The sequence below is a fragment of the Bactrocera dorsalis genome, chromosome 2 (genome assembly GCF_023373825.1).
Source record: "Bactrocera dorsalis isolate Fly_Bdor chromosome 2, ASM2337382v1, whole genome shotgun sequence".
Lineage (NCBI taxonomy): Eukaryota > Metazoa > Arthropoda > Insecta > Diptera > Tephritidae > Bactrocera > Bactrocera dorsalis.
In genome coordinates, this window is record NC_064304.1 from 27,838,478 (window position 1) to 27,856,297 (window position 17,820).

General features: G+C 37.9%; 2 protein-coding genes across 2 annotated transcripts; both read right to left on the reverse strand.

Annotated features, from left to right (window-relative positions):
* Positions 1-666: 666 nt before the first annotated feature.
* Positions 667-3,703, reverse strand: LOC105233178 (uncharacterized). The gene is made up of 3 exons (XM_049450501.1): positions 3,537-3,703; positions 1,101-1,286; positions 667-879 (listed from the first exon to the last, which is right to left on the reverse strand). Exons 1-3 carry the CDS (start codon positions 3,594-3,596, stop codon positions 772-774), a joined length of 354 nt encoding a protein of 117 aa, XP_049306458.1. The 5' UTR covers positions 3,597-3,703; the 3' UTR covers positions 667-771.
* A 2,220-nt stretch (positions 3,704-5,923) lies between these two features.
* On the reverse strand, positions 5,924-7,195 carry LOC105233179 (uncharacterized). The gene is made up of 3 exons (XM_011215159.4): positions 7,038-7,195; positions 6,389-6,964; positions 5,924-6,293 (listed from the first exon to the last, which is right to left on the reverse strand). The coding sequence occupies exons 1-3, from the start codon at positions 7,146-7,148 to the stop codon at positions 6,228-6,230; spliced, it is 753 nt and encodes a 250-aa protein (XP_011213461.2). The 5' UTR covers positions 7,149-7,195; the 3' UTR covers positions 5,924-6,227.
* Positions 7,196-17,820: the final 10,625 nt, after the last annotated feature.

Below are 17,820 nucleotides of genomic sequence, written 5' to 3' on the forward strand. Positions count from 1 at the left end.
GGCCTGGTGCCACCGAAACACACTACTTCTTGCTAAAGCAACTTTTGGTTAAGCCTGCTTGATCATTTCAAACGTCTCTGTCGCAGATTTACCGAGTTTCCAGCCGCACGTTAGTTAGCTAGGAACGCCCTCTGGATACAAAAAAAGTATGCAAATAGTCGCTGAATCACAATTGATCCATATCTGCGTGAGGTACTGGTGAAAAAATTGGTCACTTATGACAAAGTCAAGTGAAAACGATTATAGTCGAATCATGGTATACTTGGTAGGATGAACAAGGAATCATTTACTGTGAGCTGCTCTCCTTCAGCGAAAGTCTCAATTAATGTATTGTCAAGATTCGGACCGTCTCAAAGTAGCAATCGAACAGAAACGGCCGACTGATTGTAAAGGAATTGTCTCCATCAGAAAATTACCAAAAAAATTTCTGGAGCATTCAAATATGTATTTCAATGAAAAAGTATTTTCCTTCGATCTGAAAGTATTATTTTAAATTTATGAAATATTATTCCATCTTATAAGGCGTCATAAAAAGTTATATATCTTTTTCTGTCATTGAATATTTTCCTTTTTTCAAAAACTTATGGCTGATCAATTCATAATGGAGTAAAATCTAGCACCGAAAGATTGAAAATCTAGAAGATAATTCTTCACTAAACCTTCAAATACATTTTTTTGTCATAATACATATTTATTTCATAAAGTAAAAGTGTTTGAAGTACATAGATAAATCGTTGATTAAATTAATGAAATTCGGCACTGTTCTTCTTTTTAGGTCACACATCTTTTAGCATAACTGAGGCAGCGTTTCGTACAACAATCGTCCGCCAAATTGCAAAAATCACCAACTTTGCCACATTCTTTGTTGCGCGAGGGCGGCTGAAAAATAGTTGAAAATGTCATTAAGAAATACGACGAGTCCATAGGTGCAAAAATAAATGAAAAATTTACGATAGGAAACAACAGAATGGCGGAGCAACAACATATGACAGAAATGTAATCAATGTAATAAAAATGCAAGATATACCCAAAGCTGCTCGACTAAAGCAAATTTTATCTGTAATTAAATAAAATCCACACAAATTGGCAATCAATTTTACCTCATCCACTGACATCAACTGCGCCGCAGCAACCGCAACTTTATCGCCTGTCACCACGGCACTTGTTTCGTCCTTGTAGACTTCGTTCACGCCCGACTCAGCTGGCACTGCAACTGCCGCCTGTTGGCTTGGCAACTCCACCGCTTGTGGCACTGTCAGCGATGCCTTCGGCAAACTTGTTGCATGCTGCACGTTGCACAAACGTAATTTTATAGGACATAAGTGACGTTGTTTTTGGAGCATATATGTGCATACACGTCCGCAATTTCATAACAACATTCATTAAATGCGTGTTGGAGGCAATAAACCGCCGCGGATGTTGGGGGTTGGTATGGGCGAAAGCATGAAAGAAAAGTTTAATTAAATTTATGCTCAGTAATTTTGAAATGTTTGTTGTAAATAGGCGATATTGAAGCAACTAAGTACTACTATACATATACAAGTACACAGATATAAGTGGGTGATCATAGGCATGCATACCCACAGAGCAACGACTAGCTAAGTGGAATGACTATTGGTTGTTGATATGAGTTTTAAACCTCTTTAAGCTCAGCACTGGAGATGTATAAAATAACAACAACAATTGCATAACTCTCATTTTTCCAAAGCAACCTTATAAGCTTTCTGCATTCGTTATCAGCTTATAACATTTTACCAAAGTTTTTTCTTTGCTTCCAATATTTCGAATTTTCACCTTTGAAACTTGAGTAATCTTACTACTTCGCCTTAGCTCATGGAATACGAGTAGATTGTCAACTCTCTACTATTCCAGCTTAATTGTTAGGTTAGATGGGTGATTTCAGCAACTCGGTATAAAGGAAGTTTGGCATTTTACGCTCCTTACGTACAACCATTGGTTATCGTAAAGGTTGAAAGAAACGCTGGTACGATGAGGATTGACGTGTCGCAGTAGAGAGAAAGCAGACAGCATACCTCGCAGTGTTGCGATCGACCACAACGCATGCGCGATGAAATAGATACCGAAAGTTTAAGAGTAAAGAGAGATTCATATGCAGACATAAAAGGAAGAGGTTGAAATGCGGGACTATAAAGAGCTTGAGAAGCTGGGCGACAGGTCACTTTTGACAGTCATAACTTTGAAGTCGTTCATAATTTCGTCTATCTTGGAAACAGCAATGGAACGATGAGCTGTGCGAATATATACGGCGACATTAACATAGTTCAGCGAATCAATATCTAGTGGCTGCACTGGCCATGACGTAACATGTTGTCTGGATTGAAGAGAACATTCCAGCTTAGAAAGTTTTCGATTCAGTACCCGTCGGTGGAAGCCGAGGAAGACCTCCACTCCGTCGGAGAGACCAAGTGGCGAAGAACCTGGCACCACTTGGAATATCCAATTGGCGCCAAACAGCGAAAAGGAAGAACTAGGGAGCTATCTCGGCTATAACCGCGTAAGAGGTGTCTACGCCAGTAAAGAAGAAAAAGAAAGTGATTTCAACGAGCAGGCAGGCAGAGTAATATGTCTCTCCTTTAAGAATCTACTTCACTGTATATTAAAGATTTTTAAAATTCTCATTTTCTGGCTTTGCTGAGTCCAGCATTCATATAGAAATCTGTAATAGGTCACCGGGGTGAATCCCTAGATGTCAATTCTATTCCGATAATTTATAATCTGCTCGGAAATAATCTCTATTTTTTGGCTGATAACATTTCTGATGACTTTAAAATTTATACATCCAACCGCATTGCCCAGGTATAAAAAGTAAATAGGTTCTCCGTAAAATTTGTAAATGGATCAAATTATGATTCTCTTATTTTGACCAAAGTTAACTTTAACTTTCTAGCTCAGTGGCCATCAGTATACGGACCATTCCACCGCATGTCACATGATTTGATTCAACTTTTTATACCAGCGTTATTTGATTTTTCAGTCCCAACTTTTACCACTTAGATGACTATATCCATTTACTTGTCGAATTCGCGAAGCATTTTTCGTATATTATACGATTATGAACAGGACCAAAACGTTAACTTCGGTTTCACTGAAGCTATTATACCCTTCACAAAAGTTCCTTACAAGAACCTGATTTTGATCGTTCATTTTGTATGACAGCTTAAATAATTATTTGAGAATAAAAAATATGGCCGAATACTTTAGTCGTAATTGATTATCCACTTCTCTGCTTGATATCTTCGAAATATCTTTCTCTCTCGCTCTCTCTCTCTGCGTTTGAAACTAGCTCTTGTAACGAAAAATTAACCAAACTACATTCATTACCATAATATGTGGATAACTGTTTGAAGTATTATAATAACTTTTTGTTCTATCTTCATGTATTTATATCGAAATATTGGATTTAAGAAGCATTGCTGGCTGTTCGATTCGCCACCCAACAAGCTTGAGCGAAGCTACAACTGTTAATAATATGAATATATGAGTACGCAAGCACTTATGTTCCTTTGAGAGCCTACCATAACACACAACGATACCAACAACAATTGCAAAAACGTTATTTTCATTATGCTCATCATATTGGCCAACACTCCTCTTCAAGTTAATTTACTCGTATAAATTTTCGTTTTGATTGCAACGCGATTTAAATTAAAGGCAAGTAAGTGTACACTCTTGTCACTTTCAATTTCTGAACTGTGGCGATAATGGCCAATTTACTGCTTATTATATGTTCGCTGGCAAAAATTTTCACTTTATCTTTACAAATGTAAATAAGAAAGTTTAATTCTGTAGACGCTGTCAACAGTGCCCTTATTACTACTGTCAATATATGAAGACGAGGAACAACTTTATCACCCTGACACATTTTCCAGATTTTTTGTTTATCAACAAACTTACGAAATTTCTCACTTCTTCTACTACTGAACTACTTACTTGGTGTCCACTTGAAATTTAATTTTATTCTGTTTACTCACCGTGTGCTAATTCTTAAGAAGTATTTGTCAATAAATCTGACTTACTTCCTGAATCATATTGAATTGCCTAATTTTAAATCGAAGTTTTAACGGTGTTTACATTTATTGTTGAAAATGAGTTTGAAAGGACTGATGGGATTAGATTGACATTCTGTGGCATGGTTGTGTTCAACTTCTATTAATTTTTAAACCATGGAGTTCGCGAAATTCGCGTTATTTTAAAGTTTTCTTTCATTAAAGGCAAATTCGCTAGAGAAACGTTCCGTGAAATTAATGTTATTTTGGGGATGGTACTCTATCACTTCGAACTGCGGAGGAATGGTTTCGACGATTCAGAGATTTCGATCGGCGAAAGACCTGTGACAACGAACACCGATCAAATCATGGAAAACATCGAGTTAGACCGGCAGGTGGCATCTTGTGATCGCCCAGAAGTTGGGAGTTAGTCAAAAAAAGATTGATGTGTGGGTGCCGCATGATTTGACGCAAAAAAACCTTCTGGACCGAATCAACGCCTGCGATATGCTGCTGAAACGGAACGAACTCGACCCACTTTTGAAACGGATGATAACGGGCGACGAAAATTGGATCACATACGAAAATATCAAGCGAAAACGGTCATGGTCGAAGGCCGGTGAGTCATCCCAAACAGTGGCCAAGCTGGGATTGACGGCCAGGAAGGTTGTGCTGTGTGTTTGGTGGGATTGGAAGGGAATCATTCGCTATGAGCTACTCTCATACGGCCAGACGTTTAATTCTACTATCCACTGCGAACAACTGGACCGCTTGAAGCAGGCCATCGACCAAAAGCGTCCAGAATTGGCTAACAGGAAGGGTGTAGCGTTTCACCAGGACAATGTCAGACCACATACATACTTCGCTGACGACTCACCAGAAGCTACGGGATCTCGGATGGGAGGTTTTATCGCATCCACCTTATAGTCCGTACATAGCGCTCGGTGATTATCACCTGTTCCTCAACTCAAAAGAGGCTTGTGAAAAGTGGCTGTCCGAGTTCTTCGCAAATAAAGAGGGGGCTTCTACGAGGGGATTGTTATGAAGTTGCCGTTTAGATGGAAACAGATTATCGAACGAAACGGCGCATATTTGAACTAAATCCGATCACTGTAACACTTTTTAGAAAGCATTGAATAAAGAGCAAAGAAGCGGAAGATGTTTGACAACTTTATTAAAGTCATTCAGGGGTTTGATAGCATAGTAACGGAACGTTCTTATAGACACTAATAATAAAATGCACTACCACGGTGGACCAAGAGTTTTCTTTGAAGAGATTACTCTAGTGATATGTTATAGTGATAGCATATAGCTGTCATACAAAGCGCTCGATCAAAATCCGGTGGAGAACCAATGCTTAGAACTACTTAGTGCTCTAAAAAGTAATAACTTGTATAATACTACTTTTTTTAACTCACATAGTGGCCGATATATGCGAGATAAAGTCAGAAGATTCAAAATCTTTATATTAGGTATGTGAGGGCTAAGGGAAGAATTGACGAATCAGAAAGTAAATCTCTCTAAATTTCAATTATATGTCTCACACATTGATCGGTAAAAAGTCAACTATAAGCACTGGGTCTACATATTCAGTACCTAGGGGCTTGAACAGTTTAGGTTAGAATTTTTCATTGATTTCAAAAACTTGCCGGTTCAAGTTTTTCAATCGAAAAGAATTCAATTACTAGACCCATAGATTTTCTTAAACACTTTTAAGCTGTAAAAATGAGCTTTTACTCGCTTTACATATATATGTATTTTTGCCTTTTGAAATGTTTGTACCTTAAATAGACTTGAATAACGTTCATTATAGTTTTTTTGAAATGAAAATTTTATTTATGTTCTTAAAAACTAAGCTTAAAACTAAATCATGTAGTTGTTCATTTATTTTAACTGACAAACTGCAACTCTATATATGTATGTATCTCAATTTATTCTAAATATTACAACCGTTACATGTTGCGAGAGTATAAAAATAATTGTTTAATTGGATCGTCGTGTCTCTGCCAAGTAATATTTACGAGAGTGGCGAGAGTGCAAATGAGAAAAACCCAAAATTTGTAAATTGTGCTGCTGTCACTCAGTTGTTCAACAGTAATAATAGTTAATTGATATTTTGCATATTCATACTAAAAACTTTTACGACGCCATAAAAGGGTAACCGTTTCTTAAAATAAATAAAAATGTGCATATGATAATTGGCCGCGCTTCAAGGGGGCCCTATGTAACGCACTGGTGTAAGAAGCCATGACAGCGTTGGGTGCAGCACTCTTCGTGGCGATAACACTGAAAGCAAAAGCAAAGTAAAACAACGATAAAGCCACAATTAGTATGTGTTCGTGTGTGTGTGTGTATTGATATGTAAACTGGTCTTGTCTTACCTTCTCGCCAATTGCTTTGCACTGACTCGTTGCTGTTTTTATCGGCTCACCATCAGCTGTAGCAGCTTTCTCATCTACTGCTTTCACATTTGGCGTAGCCTCAGTTGATACAGATTCTTTTGGCGCAGCCTTAGTTGTTGGAGACACTTTTGGTGCGTCTTGGCCCGTTTCTGTTTGCTGTTCCAACTGCTTCGGCTTCGGGTTTCGCGGCGCATCTTGCGGTTGCAAAACAAAGAATATAAAGTCTGGCCCATTTGAAGTGGCAGCATCGCCGCTACGCGTTTGAACCGCTGCGAAACGTTCTTGCAAAACTGGCTCCGCCGTTTCAACGCCCCACTCACGCCTGGCGTTGAGCAAATTTTTCAGTGTTAGCTTAGATTTTCCTACAATGCCACTGCCGCTTTGCGGTTGCGTGAGCGCGTTCTCATGCACCATGTTGACCTCAGCTATGCTTTCTAGCAATTCCTCGAATGTCATGCTGGGACGCTCGTAAAGTGGACCGGGGCGCCGCTTGCCGATGCAACGATACGAATAGGTTAAACAAGTATTCGAACAGCATTCCCAATGCTCTTGACACTAGAATAACATTTATGTGTAATTGTTTTTGTAGATGCTTTTTAAAGTTCAAAAACTGTGAACTTCCACTTACATATTCATTGTATTCGGCGCATTTCCTTTGCGCTCCCAAGGTGTTATCACAAATCGCCAAGCACAAAACAACAAAGAAAAGAAATTTTACTGAATCACTCGTAGTAAGCATGTTTACTGTTGTAAAGCCGGCATTCAACTGATGCAGTAAGCAGCAGCTCAGCTCAAGTTATCGAAGTGCTTAGCTGAAACTGCTGGCAGGGTTGCCGCATGGCTTTCAACAGACGGTGCAGTAAATTTAACCGAAGTAGAGAAGCACGAAGATCATATGTCATCATTGTCAAATGACATGAACGTGAACAGAGACAAACAATTTTCTGAACCAAATATTCAAGGAAGTTAACTCAAATCCTCGGCACATATATGTACATGTAGGTTTCACCAAGTCATTATTAGGTAAAGAAAAATACTGTTAAGTGTTCTAACTCCAAAACTATTTTACCGAAATAGTTTGCTTTACTTTTCGCACGAAACATATTCTTTAGAGAATGTGAATTTTTGTAATAAAGTTGACCCATTTGCAAACTTTGTTCAAGCGTAAGTCTTTCTATCATGAAATGCCAAACAATATTGAACACCTTGTGACACCTTGACTCAACCGTGAACGTCATTGAAAAAAGTATCTTTACTTGGATAACCCGTTATAATAAAGATTTCTCAAAAACAACCTCCACAAAAAGTCAGCGATCTGTTCCTTGGCTTACAGTAATTATTATTATCTATCTTATCGTACTATCCTTTGATACCAGTTCAAAAAGCACCACATATGGTTATATCTAACGTCTGGTGAAAAATACCAACCTAGAGCCCTGAGTCGAGGTCAGTTTTTAAGGAGTGCAATTTATAATTTAAATACTTGAGTATATACTTGCAAAGCCTTTTTTTATACTCTCGCAACAAAGTTGCTAAAGAGAGTATTATAGTTTTGTTCACATAACGGTTGTTTGTAAGTCCTAAAACTAAAAGAGTCAGATATAGGGTTATATATACCAAAGTGATCAGGGTGACGAGTAGAGTTGAAATCCCGATGTCTGTCTGTCCGTCCGTCCGTGCAAGCTGTAACTTGAGTAAAAATTGAAATATCATTATGAAACTTGGTACACGTATTTCTTGGCTCCATAAGAAGGTTAAGTTCGAAGATGGGAAAAATCGGCCCACTGCCACGCCCACAAAATGGCGGAAACCAAAAACCTATAAAGTGTCATAACTAAGCCATAAATAAAGATATTAAAATGAAATTTGGCACAAAGGATCACATTAAGGAGGGGCATATTTGGACGTAATTTTTTTGGAAACGTGGGCGTGGCCCCGCCCCCTAAAAAGTTTTTTGTATATATCTCGGAAACTAATATAGCTATGTCAACCAAACTCTACAGAATCGTTTCCTTCAGGCATCTCCATATACAGTTCAAAAATGGAAGAAATCGGATAATAACCACGCCCACCTCCCATACAAAGGTTATGTTGAAAATCACTAAAAGTGCGTTAACCGACTAACAAAAAACGTCAGAAACACAAAATTTTACGGAAGAAATGGCAGAAAGAAGCTGCATCCAGACTTTTTTTTTAAATTGAAAATGGGCGTGGCGTCGCCCACTTATAGACCAAAAACCATATCTCAGGAACTACTCTACCGATTTCAATGAAATTCGGTATATAATATTTCCTTAACACCCTGATGACATGTACGAAATATGGGTGAAATCGGTTCACAACCACGCCTTCTTCCAATATAACGCTATTTTGAATTCCATCTGATGCCTTCTTTGTAACGGGTGATTTTTTTGAGGTTAGGATTTTCATGCATTAGTATTTGACAGATCACGTGGGATTTCAGACATAGTGTCAAAGAGAAAGATGCTCAGTATGCTTTGACATTTCATCATGAATAGACTTACTAACGAGCAACGCTTGCAAATCATTGAATTTTATTACCAAAATCAGTGTTCGGTTCGAAATGTGTTTCGCGCTTTAATTTTGTTCAGCGATGAGGTTCATTTCTGGTTGAATGGCTACGTAAATAAGCAAAATTGCCGCATTTGGGGTGAAGAGCAACCAGAAGCCGTTCAAGAACTGCCCATGCATCCCGAAAAATGCACTGTTTGGTGTGGTTTGTACGCTGGTGGAATCATTGGACCGTATTTTTTCAAAGATGCTGTTGGACGCAACGTTACGGTGAATGGCGATCGCTATCGTTCGATGCTAACAAACTTTTTGTTGCCAAAAATGGAAGAACTGAACTTGGTTGACATGTGGTTTCAACAAGATGGCGCTACATGCCACACAGCTCGCGATTCTATGGCCATTTGAGGGAAAACTTCGGACAACAATTCATCTCAAGAAATGGACCCGTAAGTTGGCCACCAAGATCATGCGATTTAACGCCTTTAGACTATTTTTTGTGGGGCTACGTCAAGTCTAAAGTCTACAGAAATAAGCCAGCAACTATTCCAGCTTTGGAAGACAACATTTCCGAAGAAATTCGGGCTATTCCGGCCGAAATGCTCGAAAAAGTTGCCCAAAATTGGACTTTCCGAATGGACCACCTAAGACGCAGCCGCGGTCAACATTTAAATGAAATTATCTTCAAAAAGTAAATGTCATGAACCAATCTAACGTTTCAAATAAAGAACCGATGAGATTTTGCAAATTTTATGCGTTTTTTTTTAAAAAAAAAAGTTATAAAGCAATTAAAAAAAATATACATTAGGAACCAATGATGATAGCGGAATAAAACTTTACACAAATACGGTATTTGAGCTGAGGTATCCCTTGTGGAAAAATTGTCGTGATCGGACTATAACTTTTCAAGGTCCCTTATATCGAACACGAAGAACTCAGTGCCTAACCTAACCTAACCTAATTTTTCACCGAAAATATCGGTAAATCTCTCAGAATTTAATTCTAATTAATTTTACAACAAAATAAAAAAATATGTAAATGACGGATAATGAAATCTCGATTATCACTTTATCATGCGAGAGTATAAAATGTTCGGTGACACCCGAACTTAGCCCTTAGTTACTTGTTTATATTTAATTTTAGTAAAAATTTTCGGATACTATGCCAGCCCATTAGCAGTAGCTGCATTCAGCGACTCTTGAACCAGCGATTTTATTTAACATTTATTATATTATTTGAGTGATATTGCCATCAGCCATGACTGATCTGCAAACAGATCACGCCAAACTAAATAGTGTGGCAAGTAAACTTTAAATAGCCATCAAAACTGTAAAGCTACTATTGTTGAACAAACCAAAAAACAAGAAAAATGGTTAAATTTACTCGCGACGAAGCTATAATACACTTTATAGACTCAATTCTTATACAATTTCTTATACAACCGCGTAGTAAAGAAGAAATATATACACATTGGTTATCTCCGACGTTTCCTTAGATGTTACAAAACCAAAGATAATATACAGTATTCAGGGTATAATAAAACAATAGCGAAACTTCCGTTAGTAATAATTCACGTTGATAGATGTCAAACACGTCGTTTGCAATATCGACAGAATTCGAAGAAAAAATAAAAATTGTTTGTCTAACAAAAAGTTCTTTAAAAAATCTACTATATACTAAATACTAATCAGGCAATTGGCAACTCAAAGCTTAACAAATCAGAGAACTAAAACAAAAGAAATAAATACACTTTTGTTTTGCTAATTTTTTCGTACTTCCCATCGATTTTTTTACTAAATAAATACACATATGGAAACACATTCCTACATATACACACAAACATATATATGTGTACAAATTAATCTCAGCCTAGAGAAGCGATTAAACAAAACACAAAAACATTGAAAAGAAATTAAGTTGTAGTAGAAATGTTTTTTTTTGTTTTGTTAAATCAAGAATTTGTTGACTAATAAGCTGTAAAAAACAGCAATGTCAGACTGCGGGATTTTCGGAAATTACTATGTGCCAAAAAACACAGACTTTTGACAAAACCAAAATGAGCGTGTTTCAATTTATTTTTTATTAAAAAAATTTATAAGTCAGAAAAAAAAACAGTGAGCCACATTCGAGGTAAACAAAGCGCCTCTATAGTTACGATCATCGACCAGATTTGAGCACTTTTCGAATAAATGAAACTTGCTCGGTGTAATACTCGAGGTGTTTAAAACTTACTTTTAGAAAGTTATAATCTGTTCCACCTTTTCCTTTGGATGATCATCACTATTTTGGAAAGCTAATTCGGTAAAATTAATGAAATAAAGAAAAAATATTTAAAAAAAACTTGAAATTGAAAAAAATATTTGAGAAGGGTTGTTACCCTTTATATTTTATATTGGTCAAAAAAGTTGGCAATACATTAATATTGAAGAAAAAAATTATTCAACCACACAGGGATATTTCACATTCATCTCATGATCTAGGAAATATCTATGAAATAACTTTAGTAGTTGCTCATCAATTACCGGAATTGCTTATTCTTGGCTACAGAAATCGAAAATTATAATATGTAGAAGAATTTTAACTGTTTTTTAAGATCTAATCTTCAAAAGGCGCGTCTATAAATTTGGTAGCTGCCGTATCATTAGTTTGTGAAATATAACATTTTGAGTGAAGCAACTTTTAATATTGTGAAGAAATGGATGCCCCAGGAAAAACAAACATCAAAGATTGGTATGCAAAGTGGTAAAAGTAGCATCGAAGACGGTCAACGCAATAGACGGCCAATAGAGATTGTTACCGATGAAAACATCGCAAAAGTCCACAAAGTAATTTTGGATGATCGTAGTGGGAAGATAGCATGCATGTACTCGTACATCATATTATTCACAAATGCCTGGTTATGAGAAAGCTATCTGCTTTCGACCAAAAACAAGACGAGTTCGTGATTCGGTGCAGTGTTTAGAGATATTCAAGCATAATAAACCCAAGTTTTTGCGTCGATATGTGACAATGGATGATAGCTCCATCATTGCACTCCGAAACCCAATCGATAGTCATCCGACTGGGCTGCACACGATGATCCCGCTCCACAGCGTAGAAAAATTCAATAGTCGCCTGGCAAGAAGGATTTGGGACGCAAGGAAGAAACGATGCCAAAAAACTTTGCTTTGAATTGCTTTCGCATTTACGGTATTCTCCAGATCTGGCCCCAACGACTATTTCCTGTCCTCAAATCTCAAAAGAGTGTTCGCTGGAAAGATATTTTCGTCGAAGAGGTCGTCGCCGAAAATGAGCCTTATTTTAAAGCAAAGGAGAAATCGTACTGCAGAAGTGGTATCGAAAAGTTGGAGGGTCTCTATAATTAGTGTTTCACTTTTGAAAGAAAATATGTTCAATAAGAAAAACCAGTTTTCCAAAAAAATGTGTTGTACAATGGTAGCCCGTGAATTGACCATGAGTTTTATTTTTCAATGACAATCAAACTATAATTAAAAACAATGACCAATTTAGAAATTTGAAAACATACATATGTATATGTAGGAGATTTACTTTTAGATGTCTCCATATCACCCCACTACACACTTTTACACTTCACACTTCACAGTTTTACACTTTATACTTCACTTCACTATATGAGCACAGCAAGTTCTGAACCTCTCAAGATCACTTCTTGAACTGACTCTGCGAGGACATTGCGCTTAATTATATACGCACCCCTTTATTGCTCTACAAGTACCTAACGGTTCCTGAGTCTCTTCACTCTGTTCGCAGAATACGATCAGACCTCACTCAGTAACAGTTTCTCTAGTCCTGTTACTATGCTTATTTGCGCATTTACATTCTATAGTACCGTATTACATGCCGCCAATGCGTCGCCTACTTCAAACGACGCTGTGGCACATACAGTTACCTACAAAATACTAGCACTACAACATACGCATCTACAGTGACATACAAAATACAAGCACAAGCGCTCCGACACGGCCTTCCTGACAAATCACACGTCCTCGTGTGCTGACTTTAAATCAAAATATCGTAACACGTCAGCTTTTATTTATTTTTATTGTTTACAAACATTTCATTAGCTTTTCGCTATATAAATTTTGAGGCATTTAGACAAAAATAAGCAAATTGGTTTCTGGATAACATTTCACAAATTCTTTTCATTACATATTCTTCTTAACCATACTTAACAATTCATACTTAAGTAATTAGCTTAATCAACTGGTGTATTTCCTTTTACACCCAATTACCGACCCCCGCCATAACATGTCCATCTGCTATGGTGCGGTCATTTTATCCCCTCTTGGGATTCCAAAGCACTTACTGTGCCATTCTTATCTTTATTTCCCACTTGGGATTCCAAAGCACTTACTGTGCCATTCTTATCTTTATTTCCCACTTGGGAACCTGACGGATCTCCTCTTGAGTCGTCCAAATCCTCATCAACCTCTCTACTTATCTGTCTATTTGGCAATGCTCTCAAAAATTCATGCGCATACTTATAAGTTCTATTGCTTGTTAAAGATTTTAAAACATACCTATCCCCATCTAGTAGTTCAATTATTTTAAACGGACCTTTAAATTTTGGATCAAGCTTGGTTTGATGACGCTCTTCGTTTTTTAACAAAACATGGTCTCCCACGTTATATTTTATTATTTTTGCCTTATCCTTATCAAACCTACGTTTGTCGTAACGAGCATTAGCTTCCATATTTTCCTTAGCTTGTTTTCTTAAGGATTCTCTATCAATTAAATTATCCTCTTCTTCGCCTATTGGCAATAGGCCAAAAGGTCTAGCTTCCCTCCCAATTAGTATTTCTAATGGACTGACCTTTGTTACTCGATTTGCTGTACAATTCATTGCCAACTGTACTTCGGTTAAAGCATCTTGCCACGACCTCTGACTGGTTTCGACGGCGGTCAACATATTCTTAAGCGTACTCATAATTCGTTCTACCTGGCCGTTTGCCCTACTCGCACCTGTAGCAATTAAGTGTAGCTCAATTTTTTGGGAAGAACAAAATTCACGAAATCCTGAGCTTGCAAAATTACGGCCCTGATCCGCTATAATTCGGCTAGGCACACCAAACAAACACACCACGGCTTTAACGGCTTTGATAGAACTTTCAGTGTCTATGTTTAAGGTATGATGGAAATAAACAAATTTTGTGAACGCATCCACTAAAACAATTACGTACTCCTTTAAGTCGTTTTTTCCACTCATTTTTCCCGTTATGTCTATGTGCACTGTGTGCCACGGAATGTCTACCTTAGGAATTGGATGTAATTCAGCCTGTATTTTTCCAACTGGTGGCTTAGCTAATTTACAGGTGATACAATTTTCGACAAACCTACGAACGTACTTGGACATATTTTGGAACCAATAAAATCCATAGACTTTATCCAACGTTTTCTCCCAACCTAAATGCATAATAGATTCATGGACGTGATTAATTACTGCCCATCTAAATGCCCTAGGGATTACGGGCAAACATTTGGTTCTACCGTTTCTTTGTATTTTTTTATATAAAACTCCTTTTCTCAATTCGTAGGTTTTACCTAAATTTTCTGGCAATTCGTTATTTTTCAACTTAGCTAATATCTCCGCTACCTCAGGATCACGCTGTTGTTCAGAAACTAGCCAATTATCAGTTAGCTCAGTTAATTCAACCCGTTTTTCAACTAATTTTTCCACAATTCTACATTCTTTAGTCAGAGGATTCCTTGATAAAAAATCTACATGTGCCATTCGTTCTCCTTTTGTGTATTGGATATCAAAAACAAACGATTGTAGAAAAGCCCACCATCGATATACCCTAGGTGATAGGTCCGATTTTGTACGACTAGCTTTTAACGAATTGCAATCGGTAAATACTACAAATTTACGTCCTTGTAAATAATGACGAAAATGTCAAAGTCTCAAGTTCATACGAGTGGTATTTTGATTCAGCAGGTGACGTGCATTTGCTAAAATATTCAACGACATGTGGCTTTTTGTCTATTCTATGTAGCAATATTGCCCCATAGCCAATTGAGCTGGCATCTGTATGCAGTTCTATCGAATGTTGAGGGTCGAATATAGTTAGCACCGGCTCCTGTGTTAAAACAGATATTATCTTTGAGCGAATTCTTTCATGCTCTAACAACCAAACGAAATTGGAATTTTTCTTTGAGGTGAGTGAATACAAAGGTTTTAAAGTCTCCGAAAATTTTGGCACAAACTGCCGAAAATAAGAAGCTAGCCCTATAAATTGTCTCAATTGTGTTACCGTTTTTGGAGGTGGCAATTCTGTCAACGCTTGAATTTTACGTGGATTAGGTCGAATTTGTCCATTGCTCACCTCAAATCCTAGATATTCTATCCTAGTTTTAAGAAAGGAACACTTTGTTATATTGAATGAAAATCCGGCTTTGCTCAAAGTTTCCAGCACAATCTGCAATCTGTCTAAGGCTTCTTCTTTCGTTTCGGCCACAATCAAAACATCATCGATGTACACGATGGCATATGTGTATGCAATATTACCCAATGCCTTGATTATAGCGCGCTGAAACACAGACGGAGCATTTTTTAAACCAAAAGGCATAGTCAGAAATTCATATTGACCTTCGGTCGTAACGAAAGCGGTACGCTCAATTGAATCTGGATGTACCGGTATTTGGTAGAAGCCGCTAGCCATATCGAGACATGAGAAATAGCTTGCCCCACGTAACCTAGCAATCTGGTCAGAAATTAGGGGCAATGGGTATTTGTCTGCAACTGTGTTCTCATTCAAAGCACGGTAATCCACACAAAGTCGATCACTACCATTTTTCTTCTTAACGAGCATCATCGGACTAGCGAAAGGTGAACAACTGGGACGAATAATATTAGATTTCAGGAGCTCATCTACCTTACAACGTACATGCTTTTTCTCATCTTCGCTAAGTCTATATGGCCGACGCTGAACTGTTTTTTGTGGATCTATTAACCTAATTTCCAAATGCCCTGTTGTTACACGAGTCTGTGGTATTCCTTCTATAAACCAATCAGAATATCGTTTCAGAATGCCCTTTAAAACCGTTTTATCTGACTTACTCAGGTCGTCATCGGAATCTACAACATTTTCATAATTCACAAAAGTTACGACATCAACTCTTTTTGTTTTGTAAATACTGAACTTTTCAGCATCTATTGTTACACTAAAGCCCTGACTTAATATTTCGCGGCCTATCAATACGTCATATATCAAATATTTATCCATTACAACGTGTAATAAAGTCTCTAGGCAATACTGTTCAATGTTTATATTAGTAAGTATTTGCAATGTACTACAGATGGAGTCGTTACTTATACCATTTAATTTTACAATACTATTAAATCGTTTTCCCTTAAATTTATCTGCAACACTTTCCTTGACCAATGAACATTCAGCGCCGGAGTCGAAGCAAAATGGAACGGACTCACCTGATAAATTTATTATACCCCTTGGCGGGGCCACAGTGCAAATGTCCACTCGTTTCTCATAGCCCTTCTCGTTCCCACTGGTCCGGATTTTAAGACATGAAGTAGCGTAATGTCCTATTTCGTTACACTTGAAACATCGTATATTGGACCGATCTTTCACTCCAGCATAGCTGCTCCCGTTCTGATTGTTTCCTTTTGTCTTCTGTCCTCTTTCAAGTCGACTACGGCATTCGGCAATTTTATGACCAATTTTTCCACAATGATGACATTTCACTTGAAACTTAAACTTCTTCCGCTCTGGGCCGGTTGAGTATAAATCCTCTTCAGTATTACGCTTCTTAAAAGCGTGGGGCTGCAGTTGTTGTTGTAGCTCATTGCGGCTTCTTACGTTGGTCGTATATACCCATCGTAACAAACTATTGTCGATTTGCGCCATGTGTCCCAATGCTACCGACACAGCGATTTCTTCCAAGTCTTTAGCTTTCCACTTGGACATGAGTGATGTAACAATTCGACTGCCGTATTCTGCGAATCCCTCTCCAGATTTTGGACGACCATTCAAAATATTAAGTAGAATCGCAGTAGTTGTCTCCATTCCCACAAAGCGTTGAATAAATAGCTCCTTAAACTGTGCCCAGGTTATCCCTGCGAAACATATTTGGGACAACCATTGTGATGCGCTGCCGTCTAGCGCCTTGCTTAATGCTATCACAAGTGCGCCACCTTCCAGAGTATTTTCAGCAAATATTAGGTCGACCGTTGTGCACCATGCAGAGGCGTCCGCTCCAGCACAATCGGGATTAAACTTCGGCAAAGCAACGTGGACAGGCCTTGCGTCTGCTACCGGCATTGGAGTCTGCATGGACTTAATCATGTCCATTAGATTTCTATTCTGTGCTTCAAGAGCTGCGAGGATCTGGCCCGGATCTTGAACTGTAGGCTCAGGCGATCCCACTTCTGATGTAGGAGATTTACTTTTAGATGTCTCCATATCACCCCACTACACACTTTTACACTTCACACTTCACAGTTTTACACTTTATACTTCACTTCACTATATGAGCACAGCAAGTTCTGAACCTCTCAAGATCACTTCTTGAACTGACTCTGCGAGGACATTGCGCTTAATTATATACGCACCCCTTTATTGCTCTACAAGTACCTAACGGTTCCTGAGTCTCTTCACTCTGTTCGCAGAATACGATCAGACCTCACTCAGTAACAGTTTCTCTAGTCCTGTTACTATGCTTATTTGCGCATTTACATTCTATAGTACCGTATTACATGCCGCCAATGCGTCGCCTACTTCAAACGACGCTGTGGCACATACAGTTACCTACAAAATACTAGCACTACAACATACGCATCTACAGTGACATACAAAATACAAGCACAAGCGCTCCGACATATAATATTTACATTTAGTATTATTATT

Coding starts and splice junctions, on each gene's coding strand:
- LOC105233178 (XM_049450501.1), bottom strand. CDS start 3,596: ATGATGAGCATAATGAAAATAACGTTTTTGCAATTGTTGTTGGTATCG. Junction 1,287..3,536: donor TGGTATCGTTGTGTGTTATG/GTAGGCTCTCAA, acceptor TGCAACGTGCAG/CATGCAACAAGTTTGCCGAA. Junction 880..1,100: donor AGTTGATGTCAGTGGATGAG/GTAAAATTGATT, acceptor ACTATTTTTCAG/CCGCCCTCGCGCAACAAAGA.
- LOC105233179 (XM_011215159.4), bottom strand. CDS start 7,148: ATGCTTACTACGAGTGATTCAGTAAAATTTCTTTTCTTTGTTGTTTTG. Junction 6,965..7,037: donor GCGCCGAATACAATGAATAT/GTAAGTGGAAGT, acceptor ATGTTATTCTAG/TGTCAAGAGCATTGGGAATG. Junction 6,294..6,388: donor GCAAAGCAATTGGCGAGAAG/GTAAGACAAGAC, acceptor TTTTGCTTTCAG/TGTTATCGCCACGAAGAGTG.